At 36.2% G+C, this 21,448-nt stretch overlaps 1 protein-coding gene and 2 long non-coding RNA genes across 6 annotated transcripts in view; 1 reads left to right on the forward strand and 2 right to left on the reverse strand.

The window, feature by feature from the left end:
- The first annotated feature begins 1,170 nt into the window (after window positions 1-1,170).
- LOC123877353 lies at window positions 1,171-21,020 on the forward strand. Its single transcript, XR_006798567.1, has 3 exons — window positions 1,171-1,180; window positions 10,512-10,522; window positions 20,975-21,020. It is a non-coding gene; the product is annotated as an uncharacterized LOC123877353 (long non-coding RNA).
- LOC123877352 lies at window positions 11,463-16,703 on the reverse strand. The gene is made up of 2 exons (XR_006798566.1): window positions 15,078-16,703; window positions 11,463-11,509 (listed from the first exon to the last, which is right to left on the reverse strand). It is a non-coding gene; the product is annotated as an uncharacterized LOC123877352 (long non-coding RNA).
- The window catches only part of LOC123877334 (catenin delta-2), an 81,293-nt gene continuing 76,578 nt past the window's right edge, over window positions 16,734-21,448 (reverse strand). For 2 of the 4 annotated variants that reach the window (XM_045923991.1, XM_045923990.1), the window contains exons 16-20: window positions 20,713-20,906; window positions 20,218-20,383; window positions 19,752-19,880; window positions 18,090-18,217; window positions 16,734-17,627 (exon numbers count right to left, since the gene is read on the reverse strand). In XM_045923991.1, the coding sequence (XP_045779947.1) occupies window positions 17,505-17,627; window positions 18,090-18,217; window positions 19,752-19,880; window positions 20,218-20,383; window positions 20,713-20,906 (740 nt within the window). In that variant the 3' untranslated portion in view covers window positions 16,734-17,504. The remainder of the gene's footprint in view (window positions 17,628-18,089; window positions 18,218-19,751; window positions 19,881-20,217; window positions 20,384-20,712; window positions 20,907-21,448) is intronic. The other 2 variants (XM_045923992.1, XM_045923993.1) reach the window with 2 other exon arrangements.

Genomic DNA, 21,448 nt, shown 5'->3' on the forward strand with positions numbered 1-21,448 from the left:
CTTCTACTTCCCCTTTTGTAATGACTTCAAAAAGGAGGTTATCCATTTAACCCATACATAAAATCTAGATTAATCTAGTGCCTATTTCAATTCTAAGTTACATGCTAGTTATTTACAAGCTTATTGCCAACACTACCGCGTTAAGGAATCACCAAGGTAAAGCGCGGTTAAAACAGGTAGACTATTTAGTGTTATTGTGCTATAAAGTTTCAACAGCTTCTAGGGGGCTCTTAATTGGTTCCTACAATGTTCGGCTTTACGATGATCGCTTAACGATCGCCGCTCCTAGGCTTCTAATTGCTCTAGACACTGTGTCTTACCTATCTCTTTTTGGAGGTCTAAATCATTTTTTAGGGTTCCGTACCTCAAAAAGAAAAACGGAACCCTTATAGGATCACTTTGTTGTCTGTCTGTCCGTCCGTCCGTCGTGTCTGTCAAGAAAACCTATAGGGTCTTCCCGTTTACCTAGAATCATGAAATTTAGCAGGTAGGTAGGTCTTATAGCACAAGTAAAGGAATAAATCCGAAAACCGCGAATTTGTGGTTACAAAATACTACCTATTACGCACAAAATATTACCTACTCTATTTTTATGTTAAAAAATATAAAAAAAATTGTCTTTTACGTCGTGACGTCATTCCGTACCTTCCATACAGCGTGACGTTAATATAATTATTGATTAAGGATGTTATAAATAAATAAAATTCATGATTTTTATTATTCTCTTTAATAATGAATTCTAGCTACATAAACTACCGCTATAAAAAACGTCACATCATTTTATTACTAGGTACAGTCCAAGACCTTATTCGCTACTTAAATACTAACATTCTAGTGAATAAAATGTAAAGCGTACCTAACACCTCTGACCCAAGCACCTATGATTTACGCTAGCAAAGCTCTCTGTACAACTCCAACTAAGTAACAACTAAGTTACACCGATGTTGTAGGTATGTACATTAACATTAATTACTATTTGAACGGCCGCCGCTTTTGCTCCGTAACTACTCTGTACTTAGAAATAATTTAAATCCAGATATGACCATAATTTAATTATCTGCGTAATAAATTGTTTGACCTAAAATGTTCATATTACCTACAGTATAATCCATATTATGAATTGTGTTTGTTCGGGCTAATCTCTGAAACTACTGTACGGATTTTCATACAGTTTTCACCAGTAGAAAGAAGTACCTAGATATTATCTAAAAACGCTGTAATTTATGAACATTTTCCAAAAGTGGTACCAGTATAATGATAATTATTGTGAATTAAGTGGGAAAAATCGTCCTATCTGACAGTTTTCGTGGCGTGCACTACGTAAAATAGTTATAGTTACACGGTAACAATGTATAGTAGAATAGTTCCTTTCAAGCTACCCGTGCGAAGCCGGGGCGGGTTGCTAGTAGAATACAATAAACTTCAGCGGAAAGTATATGCAATTTTTTTTATTACTTACCTACTACTTTATGCCTTAACCACTCAATCAATTTATACCATAGATATGTACTAAAGTAAGTAAATAACGCACGTAGCTTAATCACTACCTAAACAAGGATAGTGCTTTTCAACTTGGTTTTAAAAAATCCTGTGTAAATCGTCATTCTATAATTTAGGGACCCCATACCAAAATTGCGGTGGGTAAATGCAACTCCTTCAGGCACACGATCATTATCCCAGGGTAAAAAGGTGTTGTGTTTGCATTACACGCCACCAACACACTCGCATCGCTGACCTACTTTCCTAATTCACGTTAAATTATCGTCCTGCTCTCCCGTTGCTAACTACACATTACACCAATAAATAGTGTGGTAATAAGTTAACTACGAGTAGATGACCCATTATGGCGTTGCTTTGATGATTTCTGAAAATTCCTTTTACAGCGTGTTTTATAACATGTAACACGACAAATGAGTACTTTGAGTACCCATTGGTTCGTGTCACAGATTTTGTCTCGCTACTTGACAAAACCACAATCTTTCAAATAAGTACCTACTTGGTTACTAAAAAAAGAAAAATCTTTAAAGTTCAAACGTAAAAACGTTACAGACATAGAGATAGCATATTATAATACCTTCATCTATGGTTCCAAAACAGCTGAATGCAAACAAATAACTCTTACAATACATACAAAGAGACCAAAATAGAAACCTTCAAGAAAATTTAAAACAAAGTCTCGCATAGCGTTAAGACTGTTCGTAGACAAAAAGGTGCTAGTTCCATTCGTAGGTACCTACTCGCGTAGTTGTAGTTGGTATAAAAGTGGAAGGGCATTGTGGTTGGTACGTGTTCTGCGCTGCCCTACTTCCCTGATTCCCGCTAAATTGTCACCATACGCTGCAGCTTGCATTGCTGACAGCTTATTGCATCTTTGATTGTCTCTACCGATTGTCTCTTTGTACATTGTTGGGCATATTTGCTAGTACAGGTCTATTGTAGAGATATCCAAGCTAAAGTTAAACACCTAGATTAAATAATTGGCTAGGCTAAAAATCGTCTAAACTAGAAAATAAAATCAGACTGATTTACAAATCGTTGTATTTGCCGAGTTATGTGCTATATCTGGAGTAAAGTGTTTGTGTCATATAAAGATAGTCAACTATAGAGTAACAAAAAATATTAAACTGAGTATTTGCCTTTTTTCACATACTCAGTTTAATACATATTACAGCTACTATATTTTAAGTCGATAAATTTATTTATCAAATTTTTTGGAACTTGGAAGGTTCATATCAAGCACAAGCGCGATGAGCTTAACAATCGCTTTAGAAACCTACTCTGGCTCTTGGGAAGACAGTCTTCGCTATCCCTGAACAACAAAATTTTGATTTACTGTTCTATTCTAAAACCCATTTGGTTGTATGGTATCCAGATCTGGGGCACGGCGTGCAAATCAAACATACAGGTCATACAACGAGCCCAGAATAGTATGCTCAGGAACATTGCCAACGCTCCGTGGTTTGCTCGCAACGCGGAAATACACCAATATCTGGAGATGCCAACTGTGATCGAAGAAATCAATCAATATAATGACAAACATCGAGAGCGACTACAAAGACACCCCAATTTTCTGGCAAACAGCCTATTAACTGCTAAAAAACTAAAGCGACTGAAGCGGGCAAATGTGCTCGACACTATACAGACTTGAGGGCAGTGGCCCTCCAGTCTGGTAAAGTCACCGTCAACAGAACTAATCTGCTTATAGTCTGTCGACTGATTGCAGCTAAAACAACAGGAAAAAAAATCAATTTTTTTATTTAAAAAATTTTGCTTGATAGTTTTGTAAGAGCGAAACAGCTAACATTACCGCGAGTACATAGAAAAGACTTCGTCGTCTGGTCCCGCCATTTCTAAAGTTTAGCGTTCCACATTCAAATTTGAAGTTTTCTCAGTCGCCATTAGTGGAATCGCGAATACGAACACGTCTTCTGTTCGGAAATTTATATTGCAGAAGGTTTATGTTGCAAAGTTTTAATTACAAAAAGTATTAAGTTGTTAAAATATTAGGGTATCATTAGGAACTTTGTGCAAGTACTAAGATCTTTAAATGATACCTAGGACTTACGTCTGTTCTAAGATCTCTTACTTGTAATTACACTTTGAAATTAAATAGAGTTAGGTGCTATCTTATCTAGTTAAAAGGTTAATAGAATATTCTGATAGTTATAATAAACCTACTTATTCATATGGACGTTTTAAATCTCTTTAATAACTATAAGGTCCATAAATTGGTCAAATGACAAATGACAAAAAGACAAGAACAGCACTACACAAAAAAAATGATTACCTACCATGCTTAGATTATTACTACATAGCTGATAGCAGGGATGATGAACCTAAGGCGTGCGATTGAAGTTTGTACACAGTATTTCAAAGAATTTAGAATATAGGTAGGTACATACCCAGTTACATAATATGTAATTATAATTTTAATAGAAATATTATAATATATTTTTATTCAAATAAACTTTTACAACTGCTTTTAAATCTTAAGAATAATTTAGCAGTTTTGAAACCTAAATAACTTCTTGTATAAATAAAGGAAAATTTAGAACTTTCTCTGCTCGCGTATTCTTACTAGTTTTCCAACCATCATGTACAATCTAGGAAATTCTGTAGGAATATCTACCTATAGCTAAAATTTCGCGCTGACTTTATTTTTATATTAATTAGTAGTAGGTACATATTTTTAGGTAGGTACTTAATAATATTTTGAATTCAAATTCAAATAACTATTTTATACCACTTAGCTACTCATGCTACGTCAAGGCTTCACCTACCATCGCTGCAATCATCGATTCAAAAACGGGCTGGCAAGAGCCGGCAGTAACTTAAAAGATAGGTAAGTAGGTATTAGGAACCTATTGTTTGTCAATGTTACGCTAAGTAGTTATATCAATGTAGGTAACAACTTACCTATTATTTATGACAATATCGTGTGGGCTGCTGAGTACAAGGCCCGATTGCTTCCATGCAGGTAAAGAAATCATTAATTGCATACTAATCTAACCTGGTCTAAATAAAAAGGATTCTATTGAGTATACTTACCTATATATTTTGCCAAGAAATTACATGGTGCTACGTGAATAAAGGTTCGACATCCCTGACAATCCTTGCATAGAGCATAGACGCGGCTAGATCAAGCAAGAACCGGTGCAATTTGTATCCATTCCAGACAGTTTATGACAATCGGTTAGCAATAAATTCGCACGGGCGTTTATTAAAATGGTCCATTATAAGATCAGCATAATTATGATATATTAGATATGTTATTCCGTTCAAAAATTCCGCCTTGGGCGGTGATAAATGGTTTTATTTGTACGTTTTTAAATATAATTTTTAATAAAATATTTTATAAAGCAAAAATAATTGGATTGTAACGAAGTCACTAGTAACAGTTTCATTATAGGCAAACACCAAATTTTTAATGTAAAGCCTATTTTTGTAAATTTTTACTCTCATTTAGTTACTTACTACTAATACTACTTACTATTACTATTACTTACCCAGCTCGGGTCACTAAAGCGCCCACGTGCCTCTCGTAGGTCTAGGTCATATACCTAGGTATTATTGTAACTTTATTATTATTTAAATACTTAAAACTATATCTGACGTGTGTATCTGAATACTATTAAGAATTATTATTTCTACGACTTACTCGTATGTTACTACGTACCTGCCACCAAGAAAACTAACCCCTGACTATGTAGATATAAGATACGCCTTTTAATAAACGCTGATATAATAATATTATCAACTCTCCCGAACTAGGTGGCCAACGTCTTAACCACTGGGCTATCACCACTTTTCTTTAATCTTTATGGAACTACTAGCTAATGTCCGCGATTTCGTCCGCGTGGATTTACGTTTTTCAAAATCCCGCGGGAACTCTTTGATTTTTTAGGATAAAAAGTAGCCTGTGTGTTAATCCAGGGTATAATCTATCTCCATTATAAATTTCATTGAAATTCGTTCAGCGGTTTTGCGTGATTGAGTAACAATCATTCATAATTTCACATTTATAATATTAGTAGGATAATTAGGATTAGGATAAATTCACAACTCACAGATTTCCTTATAGGTACTGTGTCTATTTCGCAACATATCTAATCCGAAATAACGTTCACAAAACCTAGCATTAGCAAAACGAATCGATTCTAAATCGGCCATTGTCTAGAGTGGCTAATTACGAGTAAGATGTGGGGTTTCGTATAAAATAGCGATATTTCATTTCATACCTACACGTTCAATCGCCCACGTACGGACTAATCTATCGCGATTGTATCGTTTATACTTTACGGACTTAATTAAGTTAAGATTTAACTTGAAAGTTTTTTAAGCTAGTAGCCAGAGAGTGTTTTCTGTAACTCTGGTTTAACTTTAAACTCGCGATCTTTAGTTAACTTTGACATATCCCTATAAAATTGGACATCCATACTTTTTCAGATTTTTCGTGCAATTATTTAATTGTTGGTTTAGTTATAGCGGTTAAATCGGAATAAGAAGCGTTTGGCCATATTCTACCACGCTTGTCATGTACGGATGTGTAAACTTTACACACCTTTGAGAACAATATGGAGAACTCTCAGGCATGCAGGTTTCTTCACGATGTTTTCCTTCACCGTTAAAGTAATTCATATTACTTAAAACGCACATAATTGCGAAAAGTTAAAGGTGCGTGTCCGGCATCGAACCCCCAACTTCCGATTAGGAGGTGGACGTAATAACCACTAGGCTATCACAGCTTTTGCGTTTTCCGAGTATCGGCTATCAATTTTTTTCGCCTTGCTGCAATTTAAATTATTGCATTATGTGACATTGTTGCATGCCGCAATGTCTCACTATGTCGCTCTCAGCATTATGTGTAGTATATGCGCAATGTACCCACCTATATAAATGTGGCAACCTGATGTAAGCTCCCAGCCTGAATATTATAAATTAATTACTAGTTACTCTCGCACGTCTAAATGATTTCCTGCAATTTGCTATTCAATATTGAATTCGAAAACACGTTAATCTATGTACGTATATGTATAGTGTGCGCAACCCCTAAGCAGATTAAACAGCATTTCGCAATACAACTTGTACGAGTGACTGGCACTGGGTGGGTAAGCTGCACAAGCTACTCAGATATTGGTGTTCATTATTGATAAGTGCACGTTTCGGGTGTTGCTGCCTTCAGGGCTGCATTTACGTAGTACCAGCACCTACTTATTAGGGTTGTCACAACTCGAAAATAAAATTTACAAGAAGATATTGCAAAATGTGCGGTGACGGCCAACAACTTGGAGGGAACCTTGAGCGGTGCAATGTAGGGTATCTATCTAGTCTAAAAAAGAGTAAGTGACTAATTCTACTCTGCGCATACGCAGCCTTTAATGGATTAAGCAACGTTTCGCTAGACAACTTATACGAGTGACTAGCACTGGGTGGGTAAGCTCCACAAGCTGCTCAGATTTTACCTATTTTTTACGCTGTAGGGACACCTATAACTGAATAGGTACATTACTCAGTTGCTTCTTGGTTCTTTGACATCCCTCGGAACAAAAAATATTTTAAAAATTAGCTATTAGAAAAAAAATTAGGTTTCTCTAATGCATTAAACGTAATATTTCTGATATATTAAATAAATCACACAATAAACAAAGAAAATATTTTTTTTATTTTAAATTCAACCAATCAATGTAAATATAACTTTTGCCAATCATTGGGAAAAGTTGCAAAATTAATTATTATTAAGAACTGAAAGTTGACAACCCTACTAATACTTACGTACCTGATATAATAGGTGTCCAGGATGCAGTTATAGATAAACTATGAGCTAAACCTGTACATTGTAAATACTGGTTGACGTAGTATTAGGGCGTTGTACTAATAAGATATCAATTTGTCCTAGGAAATAGGAATCACGCTGTAGGGGAGAACGGTTAAACTTAGGTACAGTTGGTATCCTATCTAGTCTAGGTACCTTGATGCCTACAGGTTTCGTGCAGTTTAAAGTTACGGTGTTAAATGAAAAAGTTGTTTTAAGTAGGTAGTAGTGAGTAATGTCATCAAAAATGATTGCAGCACACGTAATGACAAGTGATGATGTAACTACTTAAGAAGAGAAGCATGTGCTAATCTGGAAATTGTGGCAGATTTTTTCTGATGGTAAACTATACGGAACCGCGCCGTGCTGAGTCAAAAGATTAACTCTGTTTCCCTGCCTATAATATGAACCTAGGAACTTAGTTTTATGGCGTGCACAGAGTTTAAGACCAGGGTAGGTATAGGTAGGCCACTCATAAATCATAATGAAAACCGAAAATTATGTATTTCAACTAAGGTAAAAGTTGGCTTTTCCAGTCTCTGATCCTCGGACCTTTTCAGGCAATTCGCAGGAGACCCAGCAGGCTCCGAAGGGCAAATGACGACCTCCGGCCTCCATGAGTTGCCGACCTGCAGCGGTTGACGGGCGTAAGGGGCGTTCATCAACCGATATATAAACAGTCAGGAGTTAGCGCGCCGTTTTTATTCAGACACAAGTTAGCCCTTAAACTAAGTAGTAACTGAAAATTAACACTAGGCCAGTGTGGCAGACTAAGGCCTAAACCTTCCTCATTCTGAGACGAGACCCGTTCTCAGTAGTGGCCCGACAATGGGTTGATATAATGAGATGACGTATCTGTACGTACTCTATAGGTCTGGTGTACCATTTTAGAAGGCTGGATGCCTCACTGATAAAAACAACAAGATACCATATACCTATTCTACAAAAACAGCTATCGTGTGACAACAAAAGGCTGTAATCAGTGACGAATTGTGTCAAAGCGTTACCCGAGGCCCTCACTGATACCGAAACTTGTGCCATTTTGTTTTTCCATGTCACATCCATCGTACTCGTATGTAAGTATATGGGTCACACTGTTGGCGCGTTGTTCTTTTGTGATGTCGTCATCTCTGAATCTCCCATTTTTGTGTCATGTCATAGCTTTTAATTATTTATCACAAGATAAAGTTAAATAGCACTAAAACCCGACTACTACCAGCGAACTGCCGATAGATATACTAAAATCGTCTTTCTGTCGCTCGGTGTTTTTAACGTTATACCTGTGGGCTGTGATTATACCAAAGGTATTTATATTTTTATGAATTCAGAATTTCCCCTCTTTCATTTGATATCCCTCTCGATACAATAGCAAAAAAATATTTGAGACCCCCATTATTTTGGATGTTACATCCATCACGTCGATTTTTTTCGTTTATAATGTAGCCATCTCACAGCATAATAACGAATCGATTGACTCCTCATTCATCAAAATCGGCTCAGTAGTTTAGGCGCTACGGTGAAACACACATAATTATAAAACCTATAATACTTACCTACATTATACAAACATACATAGACGGCTAAAATCATAACCCTTCCTTTTAGCTTTGCCGTAGTCGGGTAAAAAAAAATAGTTTTCACCAGACCTACTGCGTGTGTAGCAGTGATAGCACAGCAGGTAATAGATAGACGTCGCCCCTATTAGGGAGGTCGGGAGGCAGTGGCGTAGCTACCTAGGGGCTAGGCGGGGCAGTGCCCCGGGGCCTTCAAGCTCAGGGGGCCCTCGAATCCTTACCAAATATACCGTTGCAACCCGGCTTTAATTATGACAAATCAGTTGGAGATACCCGAAAGTTATACCTAGGGAATTGCCAGACGAGAAAAAAAAGCCTAGGGAATTTCCCCTAAATTCTTTCTGTGGGTTGTTGCTTGATACTCGTAAAGTAACTTAGCATTTTTAAAGTATTTGTATATTTAATGTTCTTACTTGATAAAACCTAACCAGTTTAGATAGCAGTGGGTCCTATTTTTTGATTTGCCCCAGGGTCCTTGGTTACGTAGCTACGCCACTGTCGGGAGGTTGAATCTCTACGCGCTTTTATAACTCCACTCCTCAAATTGATGTTCCTATATATTATGTAGGAAGATATACTTACGGAGAGTAGCAAGAGAAGCATGCTAATCATGACTAACATTCCCCTTTCCCCTCCAACTAAGCGTAAAGCTTGTGCTAGGAGGACGACAATTAGTGCAACGGATTTGAACTGCCGGTCTTTCATTCAGTCCACTCCTTTAACCATGGAGCTATTTAGGCTTGTGGTTCTTGCATTAACCTCGAAGAAAATGAAATAAAAGTCACATCTATTTAAATGTATTTAAGTGTATTAGCAACGTTGGTACATGAGATTACTGGATAATACTGTCGTGGATTACTGAGACCAATCCGTCCACATAACAATCGAGTGTCCGAACAAGTACAAAACGTATAGTCGTCAATAAAAACGTGCTCGCCCTAAATGCTTACAATACAATATTCAATACTTCAATACTCAATACAACTCCCATTTACGCGTCCTATTACATCTATAAATTCATTAACTGAGTAATTTCCAGGGTTTGAAAATATTGAGGTTGAAGGCGCACGGGTTTGACTTGGCTCAAACTTAAGACACTGTTTAAACGAGACAGCCACGCTGGCATAAATCTGTCTTAACTGAAACTTAAGTATAAGCCAAGTCAAAGTGCACTCTATAGATTTCAACCCAAGTGTCAATCCAGGCAGCAAAACCAACTAGCAGTATGTCTATTTCTTTCTATTAGAGAAGAAATGAACAGAACAGACTCCGAAGTAACGTTAACTTTGAAAATTATTCGGTAAAACTTTATTACCGAATAATTTTTTTACAACACATGACATGAATAATAATTAACATGTAGGTATCGTAAGTAGTAAGAAGTAACGTTAACTTTGAAAATTATTCGGTAAAACTTTATTACCGAATAATTTTTTTACAACACATGACATGAATAATAATTAACATGTAAGTATCGATAAGTTTGGTAGCCTAGGTATTGATTTCGGATAAAGTATGGATATTTATAATGAACATTTTACACTTGATAGGACTATATTAAATTGATCTTCTATTCATTTGGTCAGCATTGAATTAGATAATTAGTAAGTATTAGAAAGAAAAAGATACAGTACAGGTTTATTTAATTTTGCTTTGATACACATGAATTGACACTATTATTAATCATAATATGAATAAAATAAAATCATATCGATAAAATTTATTATTTTCTATACTTAATAGGTAGAACTTTGAAATTATTATGCTAAAGTTAGTAAGTACATGTAAAGTACTATGAAGGTACTTATTATCTGTATAATGTAATGTGATTTTAATATTGTTCAAATAATTCTTTATCAAGTAGTCAACTATTAGCAGATGAAATTATATCACGATTATAAAAACGCAATCTTGACGATTATTCGTGATAATATTTTGTATCGATAATAATAATTTATTTATTAGTTTCAAACCCTAGTAATTTAATCATTTAGGACACTACTGGTAAATATATAAAATGTGAGCATTCATACAGGTAGGATTTTTATTTAATTAGATATTCGACTAGTACAAGATTTTTTAAATTATTTCAAACATCAACTTTCCATACTTATTCCATATTCATTCAAACGTTCAGAATCACTTGATACAAACCTGCAATATTATCGCTAAATAATTTTAACTATTCAATTATTATATACTATAAAAAGTTACTAACAATGTCTAATACCCAATTGCGTAAAAAATATGAAAAAATTATCGTAAATAATGTATAAAAAAACAATGGAAGCCTATAATATTGATACGGACAAAGATCGCTCTTTCTAAAGCCGTATTTTGTTTGTAACGACCCTAAAAAGACGATACAAGATTGAATTTTCAAGTCTTTTCAAACAAATCCTTACATTTGAATTAGCAGTCAATCAAGTTATAATATTAGGTATATCCTATAATTTAAACATACCTATCAACAATAGGCCTTTTGTAATAAAATTCAATGCAAAACTGAAAATCTAAAAACAAAGTTCAAAATCGAAAATTTTGCGGAAAACAAGGGAAACAAAAAAAAAACAAAATCAAATAAAAATCATTCTTTAATTTTCGGTGTGTATAATATAATTTTCTTTATGTTAGAATGAATATTTTCTATTAATATCTAATTACAACATGACATAAGACAAACTATTCAATACAGCTAAATAATGTCGCAACGACAAAATGAAGAATGAATAGTAATTATTTTGTTAAATAAAATTTTATTAATAAAACTTTTAAATAAAATATAAATAAATCGAGTATTACTGTTCCAACAACTCTATAATAGTCTATGGTGTGACCATAGACAACAATATAGTAATTATTTAAATTGTGGTGTAACACTAAGATCGTGAAGTTAATAACTTAAAAACTACTATAAAGTATAAACCTTCAAGAGATCTTGTGGATATCACGGCAGCACTAGGTTTTGATGTATTTCATGAATAAATATGTAAAATATTAGTGGTACATAAAATAATGGAAAATTGGTTTGAAATAATAATATAAGGTTGGGCTTTAAATCTGTTCCTCATATAACTCGTGCCACTAAGAAAACGAAATGATGGTAAGAATGGCGGTATTAATAATTCCCTCTCACTTACACACTATAGCTGTGAATAATGTGCGAGTAAGACGGAATTATGAGGCCATTCGTTTCGATTAGTTTCCTCATTATACTTCAAAAAGTCTAGTGCTGTCGTTGGAAATTAGACAACCGATATTCGATATACACAGTAATATCAAAGTAATAAGTAATTTTCTATACAATAATACTTAGAGAGTGTTAGGTACTTATCAAATTTGATGTTACATTACATTACAATACCATCGAACGGTATAATACCAAGTTAATTGATACCCCTAATAATGCCTACAATTGTCTAATATACTCACAAATGGAAACCATAAATAGAAAAATATCATAATGATTAAATAATATTTAAAAAAAAATTGAACTTTCTTACACCTAAACCAAAATATTCGTAATGTGTGGAAATAATTACTTTTAAATTTATTTTCAACAACAAAAAAGGTTCGCTTCATAGAAGCGACGTCGCCCTGGCAAGCAATATTGTATTGAAAAAACTGTTTTCACAATCGCTAAATTGTTTATAATTAAAATATCATACAAAACTTACATACGAGTCGTCATAATCATACAACATGGATTGGTCGATCGCAATTAAACCAAATAAATAAAAATAACCGACTATACCACACAGTTTCTGGTCTCACCAGGCAAATTATTTTCTTAAGGCTGTTCACTCGAGTATGTGGCAAAGATTTTTTTCAATGGTGCGGTCACACTTAGCGTACAATACGCTACATGGCATACCGCTTGCGTGGCGTGAACGATCGCGTAGACGTAATGCGTGCAGTTATGTCTACGGATTCACGGGCGTCACAAGCGTCACGTGTACGTGCGCGCGTGTGAATCGGCTTTAACTGCACGCATTACGTCTACGTGAACGTTCACGCCACGCAAGCGGTATGCCATGTTTCATACAGTTCCATACATTACAACGCAATGGTATGCGCTACGTCTACGCTTACGCAGCCTGTGTGAACGAGCTGCAAGGATGATATCTCGCGATTCTTGGACAAGTATCGCTTAGTATCAAAAAAGTTATGGCAGTAGTCTCCTGGTGATACCGTGGCCTTATTCATAAAAATGTGTCAGTATATCTATTTATACTCACGCGCAAACCATGCTATATGAGTCTGACGTCACTTAAATCATATAATGCACTGGATGAGGGTAGTTTTGTACCAGGTTACTCAGTCGAACACCTTCTTCGCGGACGTTTGGAAATGCATTGTTGTGCATAAAATACATCGAAATAGAACATCACAAAAACCCTTACGTTAACCGCCTTATCTTTAAATACATTATATTATTATGGCCCTAGAGACGGCGGGAAGTTTTGAGAGGGTATTTAATAAGTACGCTGAGAGCTTGTAATACCTGACTTCGCTGAGTAGTAAGCAAAGACCTATCAGCAGGTGCGATTTTTCACTTTTTTTTGTTGCAAGCTTCGCGCTCAATTGGTCTAGTTCTACTGTTTCTTAGTTTTAAGTTTTCTTTTCTGTAACCTGTCATTTGTGTTTTGTGGTGCAATAAACTATATTCATACATAAATACCCCTCAAAATATCCCGCCAGCTCTCCGGCGAATAGGTTCGATTATGTGAAATAAATAGCTACAACACTAAAACTAAAATAATAAAAAAAAAAAAAACGGAGGGAGACCGCCTATCGAAGTTCTAAACTAAAGCTGCCAACTTCACAATCGCGTTATATTTTCATAATTCTTTGTTTGAGAGATCAAAGCCGCTCCGTGGGGGAGTTTTTATACTATACTGTACTTTTTAATAAGTACACAGATTGTCTGATTCATACGAGCATTTTGTCCATTCGTGACTCAATTTTCTAGAGGTCCTCACTAACATGACATGATTTCGATTAAGAGATTTGATTATTATAAGAAGCACCCTGAGCGCGAAGACCGGACGCTGTGAAAACAAAATGAAGGAGTAACTATGTTGCTCAATAGAACGAAATACAACAAGCGCTCGCCGCGCCGCGGGTCCGTTTTGTTCCATAGAACGCCATACATTTTGTCTGCACTCGAGTACTGTCCGCGCGCCCAAGCCCACTTATTTCAAGTCCCTTATTGAAAATGTGAAAAATCTGTTCACGAAAGGATAAATAGTTCTATTTCACTTAATTAAAGTTTATGTCTTTACAAATGCGTATTATAATGCGTTTGCGTAATGTTATATGCGTTTCAAAAACGGGGATTCTAAAATGATTCGATTTTCGATAATACTTTTGGTTTTGAATCAAAAATCGCATTTTAGTATACCTTTTAGTGTTAGTTGGTAAATGCACTTTTAAATGAAAATTATTTTGATCAACTTTTCGTAATACCATCTCAAAGTTACAATAAAATAATTTTATTTCAAAGTACAGTCGACCACAACAAATTATTAACTGTCAAACTGTCAATATTCTGTCAAATATTTTGACAATCGACCTACGAGTAAAATTTAATTCAACATAGCCGAAGGAAAAGATGGCTTTTCCTTATTAGTTTTATTTACTAACCGAGCACACGCAATGCAGTGAAATGTTCAACAAATGACAGTGCGTATCTACAAACGGAAATGTTAAAGCTTACACGTACAATCCAATAATGCTCTTAACGCTATATAAAAGACGGATATTCCTTAAGTATATAAGAGGACAATAGACACCTATATTACATTATTCAAAGGTTCTGGAATGAATACAAAATATTACAAAAACTTCATATCGCATTATCATCTATCAGCCCCCACCGATCGCAATATTTACGACTCTTAGATAATATTTGGGCTAAGTGTCTACTGCATACAATATAAATAATAACAATATTCAAATCCTGAATATTATAAAGTACATTATGGTTAAGATAATACGTTTACCGTTCATTTTACTTATGCCATATTTATAGCAAATTTTGACAAGGTGGAGTCAGCAACAAACATAATTTAAATAACATTTTCCCTTTAATCGATTCGTATACTAAATCGCTTGTATGTGGTCTAAACAAGGACTCAAACAAGACAATATTATATTCATTGGTTCACAGAGTTAGACATTATAATGACATAGTCATTCAAGCCCGAATAACCCATTTTACATAAATTATAGTGTATGTAAAAACAATTGTGCGTTCAAAATACCTAACGATAGAATACGTATTACAAATACAATAAGTATTACAATTGTGTCCGTAGAAATTTGTCGCTGACTGTACCTCATAGAGAAAACGAACGTCAAAATGTCATAATTATGTCAATGACAGATTGACAGTGAGCCTCAATTTAGTATATAGAAAAATTCAATACACAACACCTACGGGTATCCCCTTTTCCAAATAGTTTAATAGTAAAATGGCACAACTATGTACAGGGGGAATTGACTCGATCGTGTTTGAACATAAACTCATAATTTAGGGGCGGAATCATATGAAAAATTGCGAAGACCTGAATCTGTTCCTTACCAAAAAACATTGCTGGGGTACCTATCAGCAATAAGAATGACAGTACTTGGCAGGAAGGATTGCACATTGAAGTTTAGAAAGTAATAGTTTCGTTGCGCATTGTCTCTGTCGTTGATACCGACAAAATGGCACATAGATATGCGTGACAGAGACGAAGCTCTACGAAGCCAAAGTTTCTTTCTAAAATTCGATGTGAAATCTATGCTGCTGGGTACTGTATTGACTCTGGTCTCTTAATCCAGATTGAAAAAAATCTAGAGGCAATTTTTGATAAATATTTCGCCATATTATATCTTTCACAACAAACAATTTAATTCATCGAATAAATTTTATGGCAATAAATAATGTTTAATAACAAATCCAAATCAAACGAGTTCAAGTAGCATTTAAAAAAAAATTATAGCAACCAAAAACGACTCTGATTCCTTGTACTATCACTTTTAATTCAAAATGGAAAACGTGAAATAACCGTATTCTAAAAATCTCAATCCGTAACATAATCATCATGATAATTTAATAATGATTAAACGTTTTAATGTAAATCTTAATATTTATACTGTTCATGGATAATTCAAATATATAACGATTTTTGTAACTTTCGACGTTTACTGCTTTATAATAAAGTACAAAATGCCATACACAGTCCAAATATGTTTTAATAAATACCTATAATGACCACGTTTACGAACTAAATGTTTAAATAATGGAAATAACGTGGTATAAAACAAAGTAATCATTTAAAATGCAAGTCTGCTCATAATGGGAATAAACAACATAAGTCACAAAAACCATGAAAATAGATGATTTAATAAGCCCTTTGTCGATTCCTTACAAATATGTACTTCAAAAAAATCACAATAAAAAGCAAAATCAAAACCTTGTTATAATATCACGGACAAATCACAATACATGTTCATTGGGTACTATGTAAAATCAAAATTAAAAAAAAACATCCATAGATAGTAACTTAAAAAAAAAGCAACGTTTGGTCCATAGACACGAACTGTAAAAAATACCGATTATATTTCCTAAGTCAGTCCTGCGGGCCTAGACACCATTCAAACACGAGGTTGTCTGCAAGCGTTGGCGTTATCAAAACCTGAATTTGTATGGCAATGGTACTGATTCTGAGCGCAACTAAATTCTAGAGTATTCGCATCTTTTTCTTACCAATGTAAAAAGAAAAGGACCGACAAACCTAATTTAATTTAGAACTGTCAAACCTCGTGATTAGTGCCAGTCGCGAGCCTATTGTTTTGTAGAGAGTCTTTGAATTTAAAATTTATTTTCTGTTCTTTTTTAGCAATATTAAAAAGAAAAGGAGGAGGTAAGCGGCAGGAAATATTGCACATGGAACTTTAGAAAGAGATTTCTGGCTCAACAGAGAACGCTCTACAAAACCATTATCTCTTTAAAGTTCAAAGATGTGCCAACATTTCTTACCGGGTATGTACCTATTTTCAGATAGGACAAAGAAAACTAAAAGCGGACATAAATTATCGGACATGTCCGTAAGCCGCCTCAGATAATTGTGCACAGTCGTTTGGGACACGGCTTGCGAGATATCTATCGGTCGTCCGAGCGCTCAATGTTACGTCCGCTACTTACGTCCGATAGTTAGCACAGTCATTTATTTACTATCCAGATATAGGTATTTTATAGGTAAAACACAGGCATTCCAAAACAGTGGTAGATGCACCTGAGGATTCAAAAGTACTTGTAAAAGTTTAATTGAATAAAAAAAAAAACGAATTTTGTTTTTTTTTTGACAGCGGTCAACCGCGTCCGATAATTTCATTCCGCCTTAATCATTGGGCTTCATCTAGTGTGAGCTGCAGAGCTTTGTATGCCTTTGTTTTTCTATATTTTGCGCCACTGCCACCAAGGAACCCCTGAAATTACGAGTTTGGTTGTCCGAATTCGGCTCACTCAGTTGCCCGAATAGAGATATAATTCCAGTAGCTTCTGCGTAGTCTAGGCCCTCTGTGATAACATGAGTACTGAGTAGTAACGTGGTAGATGTGAGGTCGGTTTAGCGGCTGGCAGGCGGCGGCATCTGAGCTTGTACGCCCTGCAGGTTCATGGGGCGGCCGTTGGGGTTGCCCATGCCTAAACCATCGGCGTAGTTAACGTCCATCGCTGGCATGTCATCGTTCTGGAAATAACATTTTGTTTAAGAATCTTTAGGAAAATGGTTAAAAAAAAGTCCAAAACTTTTGTATAATATCTTTGACTCGCTTACTCATATGAATCATGAAACAAACGATATATACGAAAGTACAAACACGCAAACACCGGATGTCGTACAGGTTATAATAAATACTTTGTGATCCTCAAATCTGTTTGATGTCATAAATGAATTCAAATGATCTGTCTTCATGCGATTAATTGTATTGTAATAAGCATTATTCTGATATACCTAATAATGAATAATTAAATATCATTCATAATATTATGTACAGTATCCAAGGTGGAAGAAGCAATGGAAGTTATGACCAAGTTTTATTTTAAACATTCCATTTACAGCTGTATTTGAATTGGATAAGGGCGATATTTAACTATCCGTACGAAATGGTGAACTTCTCTCTCTTTCTCTCTCATTCTCTATGCTACTTACCTCGCGATGGCGTCGTATGGTGCGGTCTTCATAACGCGTGCCACCCGTAGACGCCATGGGGCGACTCAGCGTGCTGTTGGCGGCCGACGGCGAGTGAGGCGCACCCCCCGACATGGGCGTGCCCTGACCTACACCCCAAGCCACCACAATCAGCTATTTACACTCATACATTTCACATAATTTACACACAAGCGCGAGTATGAGATCGCGAGTCACGTGTTCGGACAGCACGGACTTCCACATGTATTGTTCAGGCGAGACACTCAGCCAAAAAATTCCACGGCATAATGCGCACAAAATAAGTAATCCAATCTAAAGTCGCGACATGGCGGGTTGCACAGACCGTAGATTAAAGATTAAATACAAAAGCCCTGTTGAAATCTGTTTTTGTACATGTACAATGCGCAGTTAAACGCCTCCCGTTCCTTAGCCTATACTCTATGACCAGCGCAAACCACCATGTTGCAACTTCAAATTGGGCTTCTTGTTTTGCGCACACTATACGTTCGCACTGACTGAACATTTAGTTCGCGGTTCGTGTGTCTGATATTGACCCGCGGCTATGATTACGTAAGGTACCATTTTACTTAGAGATGTGGGTATATTGGACATGAAAATGGCAAATAATGTTCGCTGTTTAGATTCAGAATGAATGAGAATTACTGTCAAAATATAATTTTGAAAAAGCCCGCGGATCTGTGTGTCTGATAATGATATTGACTCGACTTGAATGTTTACTGACCTAAACACTAGTAAAGACCATAGGGCTACTCAACATGCTGTTGACGGACAACAACTATTGAGAAGCTCCCCAAAATACCCTACCGGTACCCATATATCCCAAACCACCACAATCAGCTATGTACACCTACACAATTTTATTTTATTCACAGACACTTTTATAGACAGCTCCACAATGCAAATTCATTACAATGCAAAATGTACAAGATTAGAACATTAAACCAAGACAACCGAAAAACTTTACAGATAATTCGCGAAACCAAAACAATTTACAAAACATTTGTCTTTCGAACAAATATATAACAACGACTGACAGGTTGTTATTCTACTGCTGAGCCTTCACTTGACCAGCTGGGGAACAATGGATCTCCCAAGTCACACATTCCACGCAACGCATCCTTGCACATCTCAGGTGGTAAGACACCATTATTGATTTGAGTATTAGGCAGTGTCTGTCTGTGAAGACGTGCAAAGTGAAATTAGATGTTAAATTTAGTAACATGACATAAGATATTATTATGAACTATGAATGAAATACGACAGCTGTTAAATGTCGATGGATCATATGAACAGCCCTCACATATACACAAACACATCCATCCAGTAACCTATATAGCGTGAAATTTTAATGGTTGTTTTCCCGCTATTAAGAACCCGTGGGAACTCTTTGATTTCACAGGATAAAAAGTGGGATGTAAGCTAACTCTGAAGAAAATTTCATCAAAATCGGTTCGAACTGTTGAGTCGTGAAAAATCAAACAGACAGACAAACACTTTCGCATTATGATGCCATTTTTTGATTCTAGTTTTTTTTTTTTTGATAAATTGATTGTACTCCTCAGTCAAAATCATTTCGCTGCGTGAAAACAACCAATAAAACTTGACGCTATATAAAGAGGTATATAACCCCGGGTGACCCACCGCTGGTGTTGGAGGAGGCGCGCGGCTGCGCGGCGCGCGCGGGCGTGAGGAAGTCCGCCTCGCGCCAGCCGTGCTTGCGGTACACCTCGCGCAGCTCCGCGTGAGACCACATCGTCATTAGCACTTGACCTGCGGGTCAAAACAGATGTTTTTAAGGGTTCCGTACCTCAAAAGGAAAACCGGAACCCTTATAGGATTACTTTGTTGTCTGTCTGTTGTCTGTCTGTCGTCTGTCGTGTCTGTAAAGAAAACCCATAGGGTACTTTCTTGTGACCAAATGTCGAAGGTAGGTTTTTTTATAGCACAAGTAAAGGAAAAAAACCGAAAACCGTGAATTTGTGGTTACATCACAAAAAATTGTAATGCGTTTCAATTTTCAAAGTAAAATAACTATACCAAGTGCCGCTTCAAGCAATTCCTAACTTAGGGATTGCTCGAAGTTAGGAAAGTACAAAAGAGTAGTTACCTGCAAACTTGAGCACTCTGGGCGTATGACGATGACGCTGTTTGGTGAGGTTGAGCAGCCTCTCCACTCCGCCCGCTTCGAGGAGGGACCGCGAGAACTCCGCGCTCTTCTTTATTACTTCGTTCAGTGTTGCTAGCACTGCCGCTATCGTGTCATCTGACGTACCCTGGATAAACCAAATTTTTTGCTTTATTCAGATACAAGTTAGCCCTTGAATGCAATCTCACCTGGTGTTAAGTGATGATGCAGTCTAAGATGGAAGCGGGCTAACCTGTAAGGGGTATCACAGTTTTTATTAAACCCATACCCTTTTGGTTTCTACACGGCCTCGTACCGGAACGCTAAATATGCTGTGGCAACAACACAGCTCACCTTGTCATCCTCCATTCCTTACATCTCTACAAAGATTGGTTGACAGAAGCAAAAATGGTGCTGTCTTCAGACGTTACTGCTATGGAAAATAGGGATAAAATGCCTTAAAAGTTGGCCAAATACCTGGTCATGTTGTTGGTTCCCACTCGGCAGTTTCTGTACCAGGTCCCGCATAGCGTATTTGCCTATCAGCTCCTTATTCCGTTGGTCTATGGCCAGGTTTCTGAGAGCTGTGGCTACCGCGCAAACAACCCTGTCGACCTCCATTCGTAACAGCTCTACTAAAATTGGTAGCCCTGAAGACAAGGTAAGACAATCTTGTTATAAGGGTGCGTCTCACCCGTCACAATATTCTCGTCCACGAGTTTTAATCACTCGTATATAGTACTACCACTTTTATACGTCACATCGGCAAAATTTTTCGCAAAAAACACAACATAACGCCGGCTAAACCGAATGTACACCATTAAAATACAGACATTGTTGCTTTAAGTTAAGATTTCAAACACAAGAACAATTACAGAGACTCGTGCTCATAATTCATGCGTACAAAACATGGCGCATAGGTAACGACCAATAGCGGACAGACGCGGGTTATGATTATATGAGATATTTTCACGCCATTCAAAAATAAGATTTCTGCGCAGGTACATCGGCATAACTTATAAAAGTGGTAGTAGTCATATGACTGTTAATGCATGAATATTTTACTTTAAGTATTGCTATTTTGAGTAAAATATTGGTGCTCATTTGATGATGCACAAATTGAGAAACGTCTTTTTCAAGGCACTGGTTTTGGTTCGATTAACTTGGAAGTTTGAATTTTATATACCTAACCAACTTCGCCACTAAATAGCCT

The sequence above is a fragment of the Maniola jurtina genome, chromosome 23 (assembly GCF_905333055.1).
Source record: "Maniola jurtina chromosome 23, ilManJurt1.1, whole genome shotgun sequence".
NCBI classification, from domain to species: Eukaryota; Metazoa; Arthropoda; class Insecta; order Lepidoptera; family Nymphalidae; genus Maniola; species Maniola jurtina.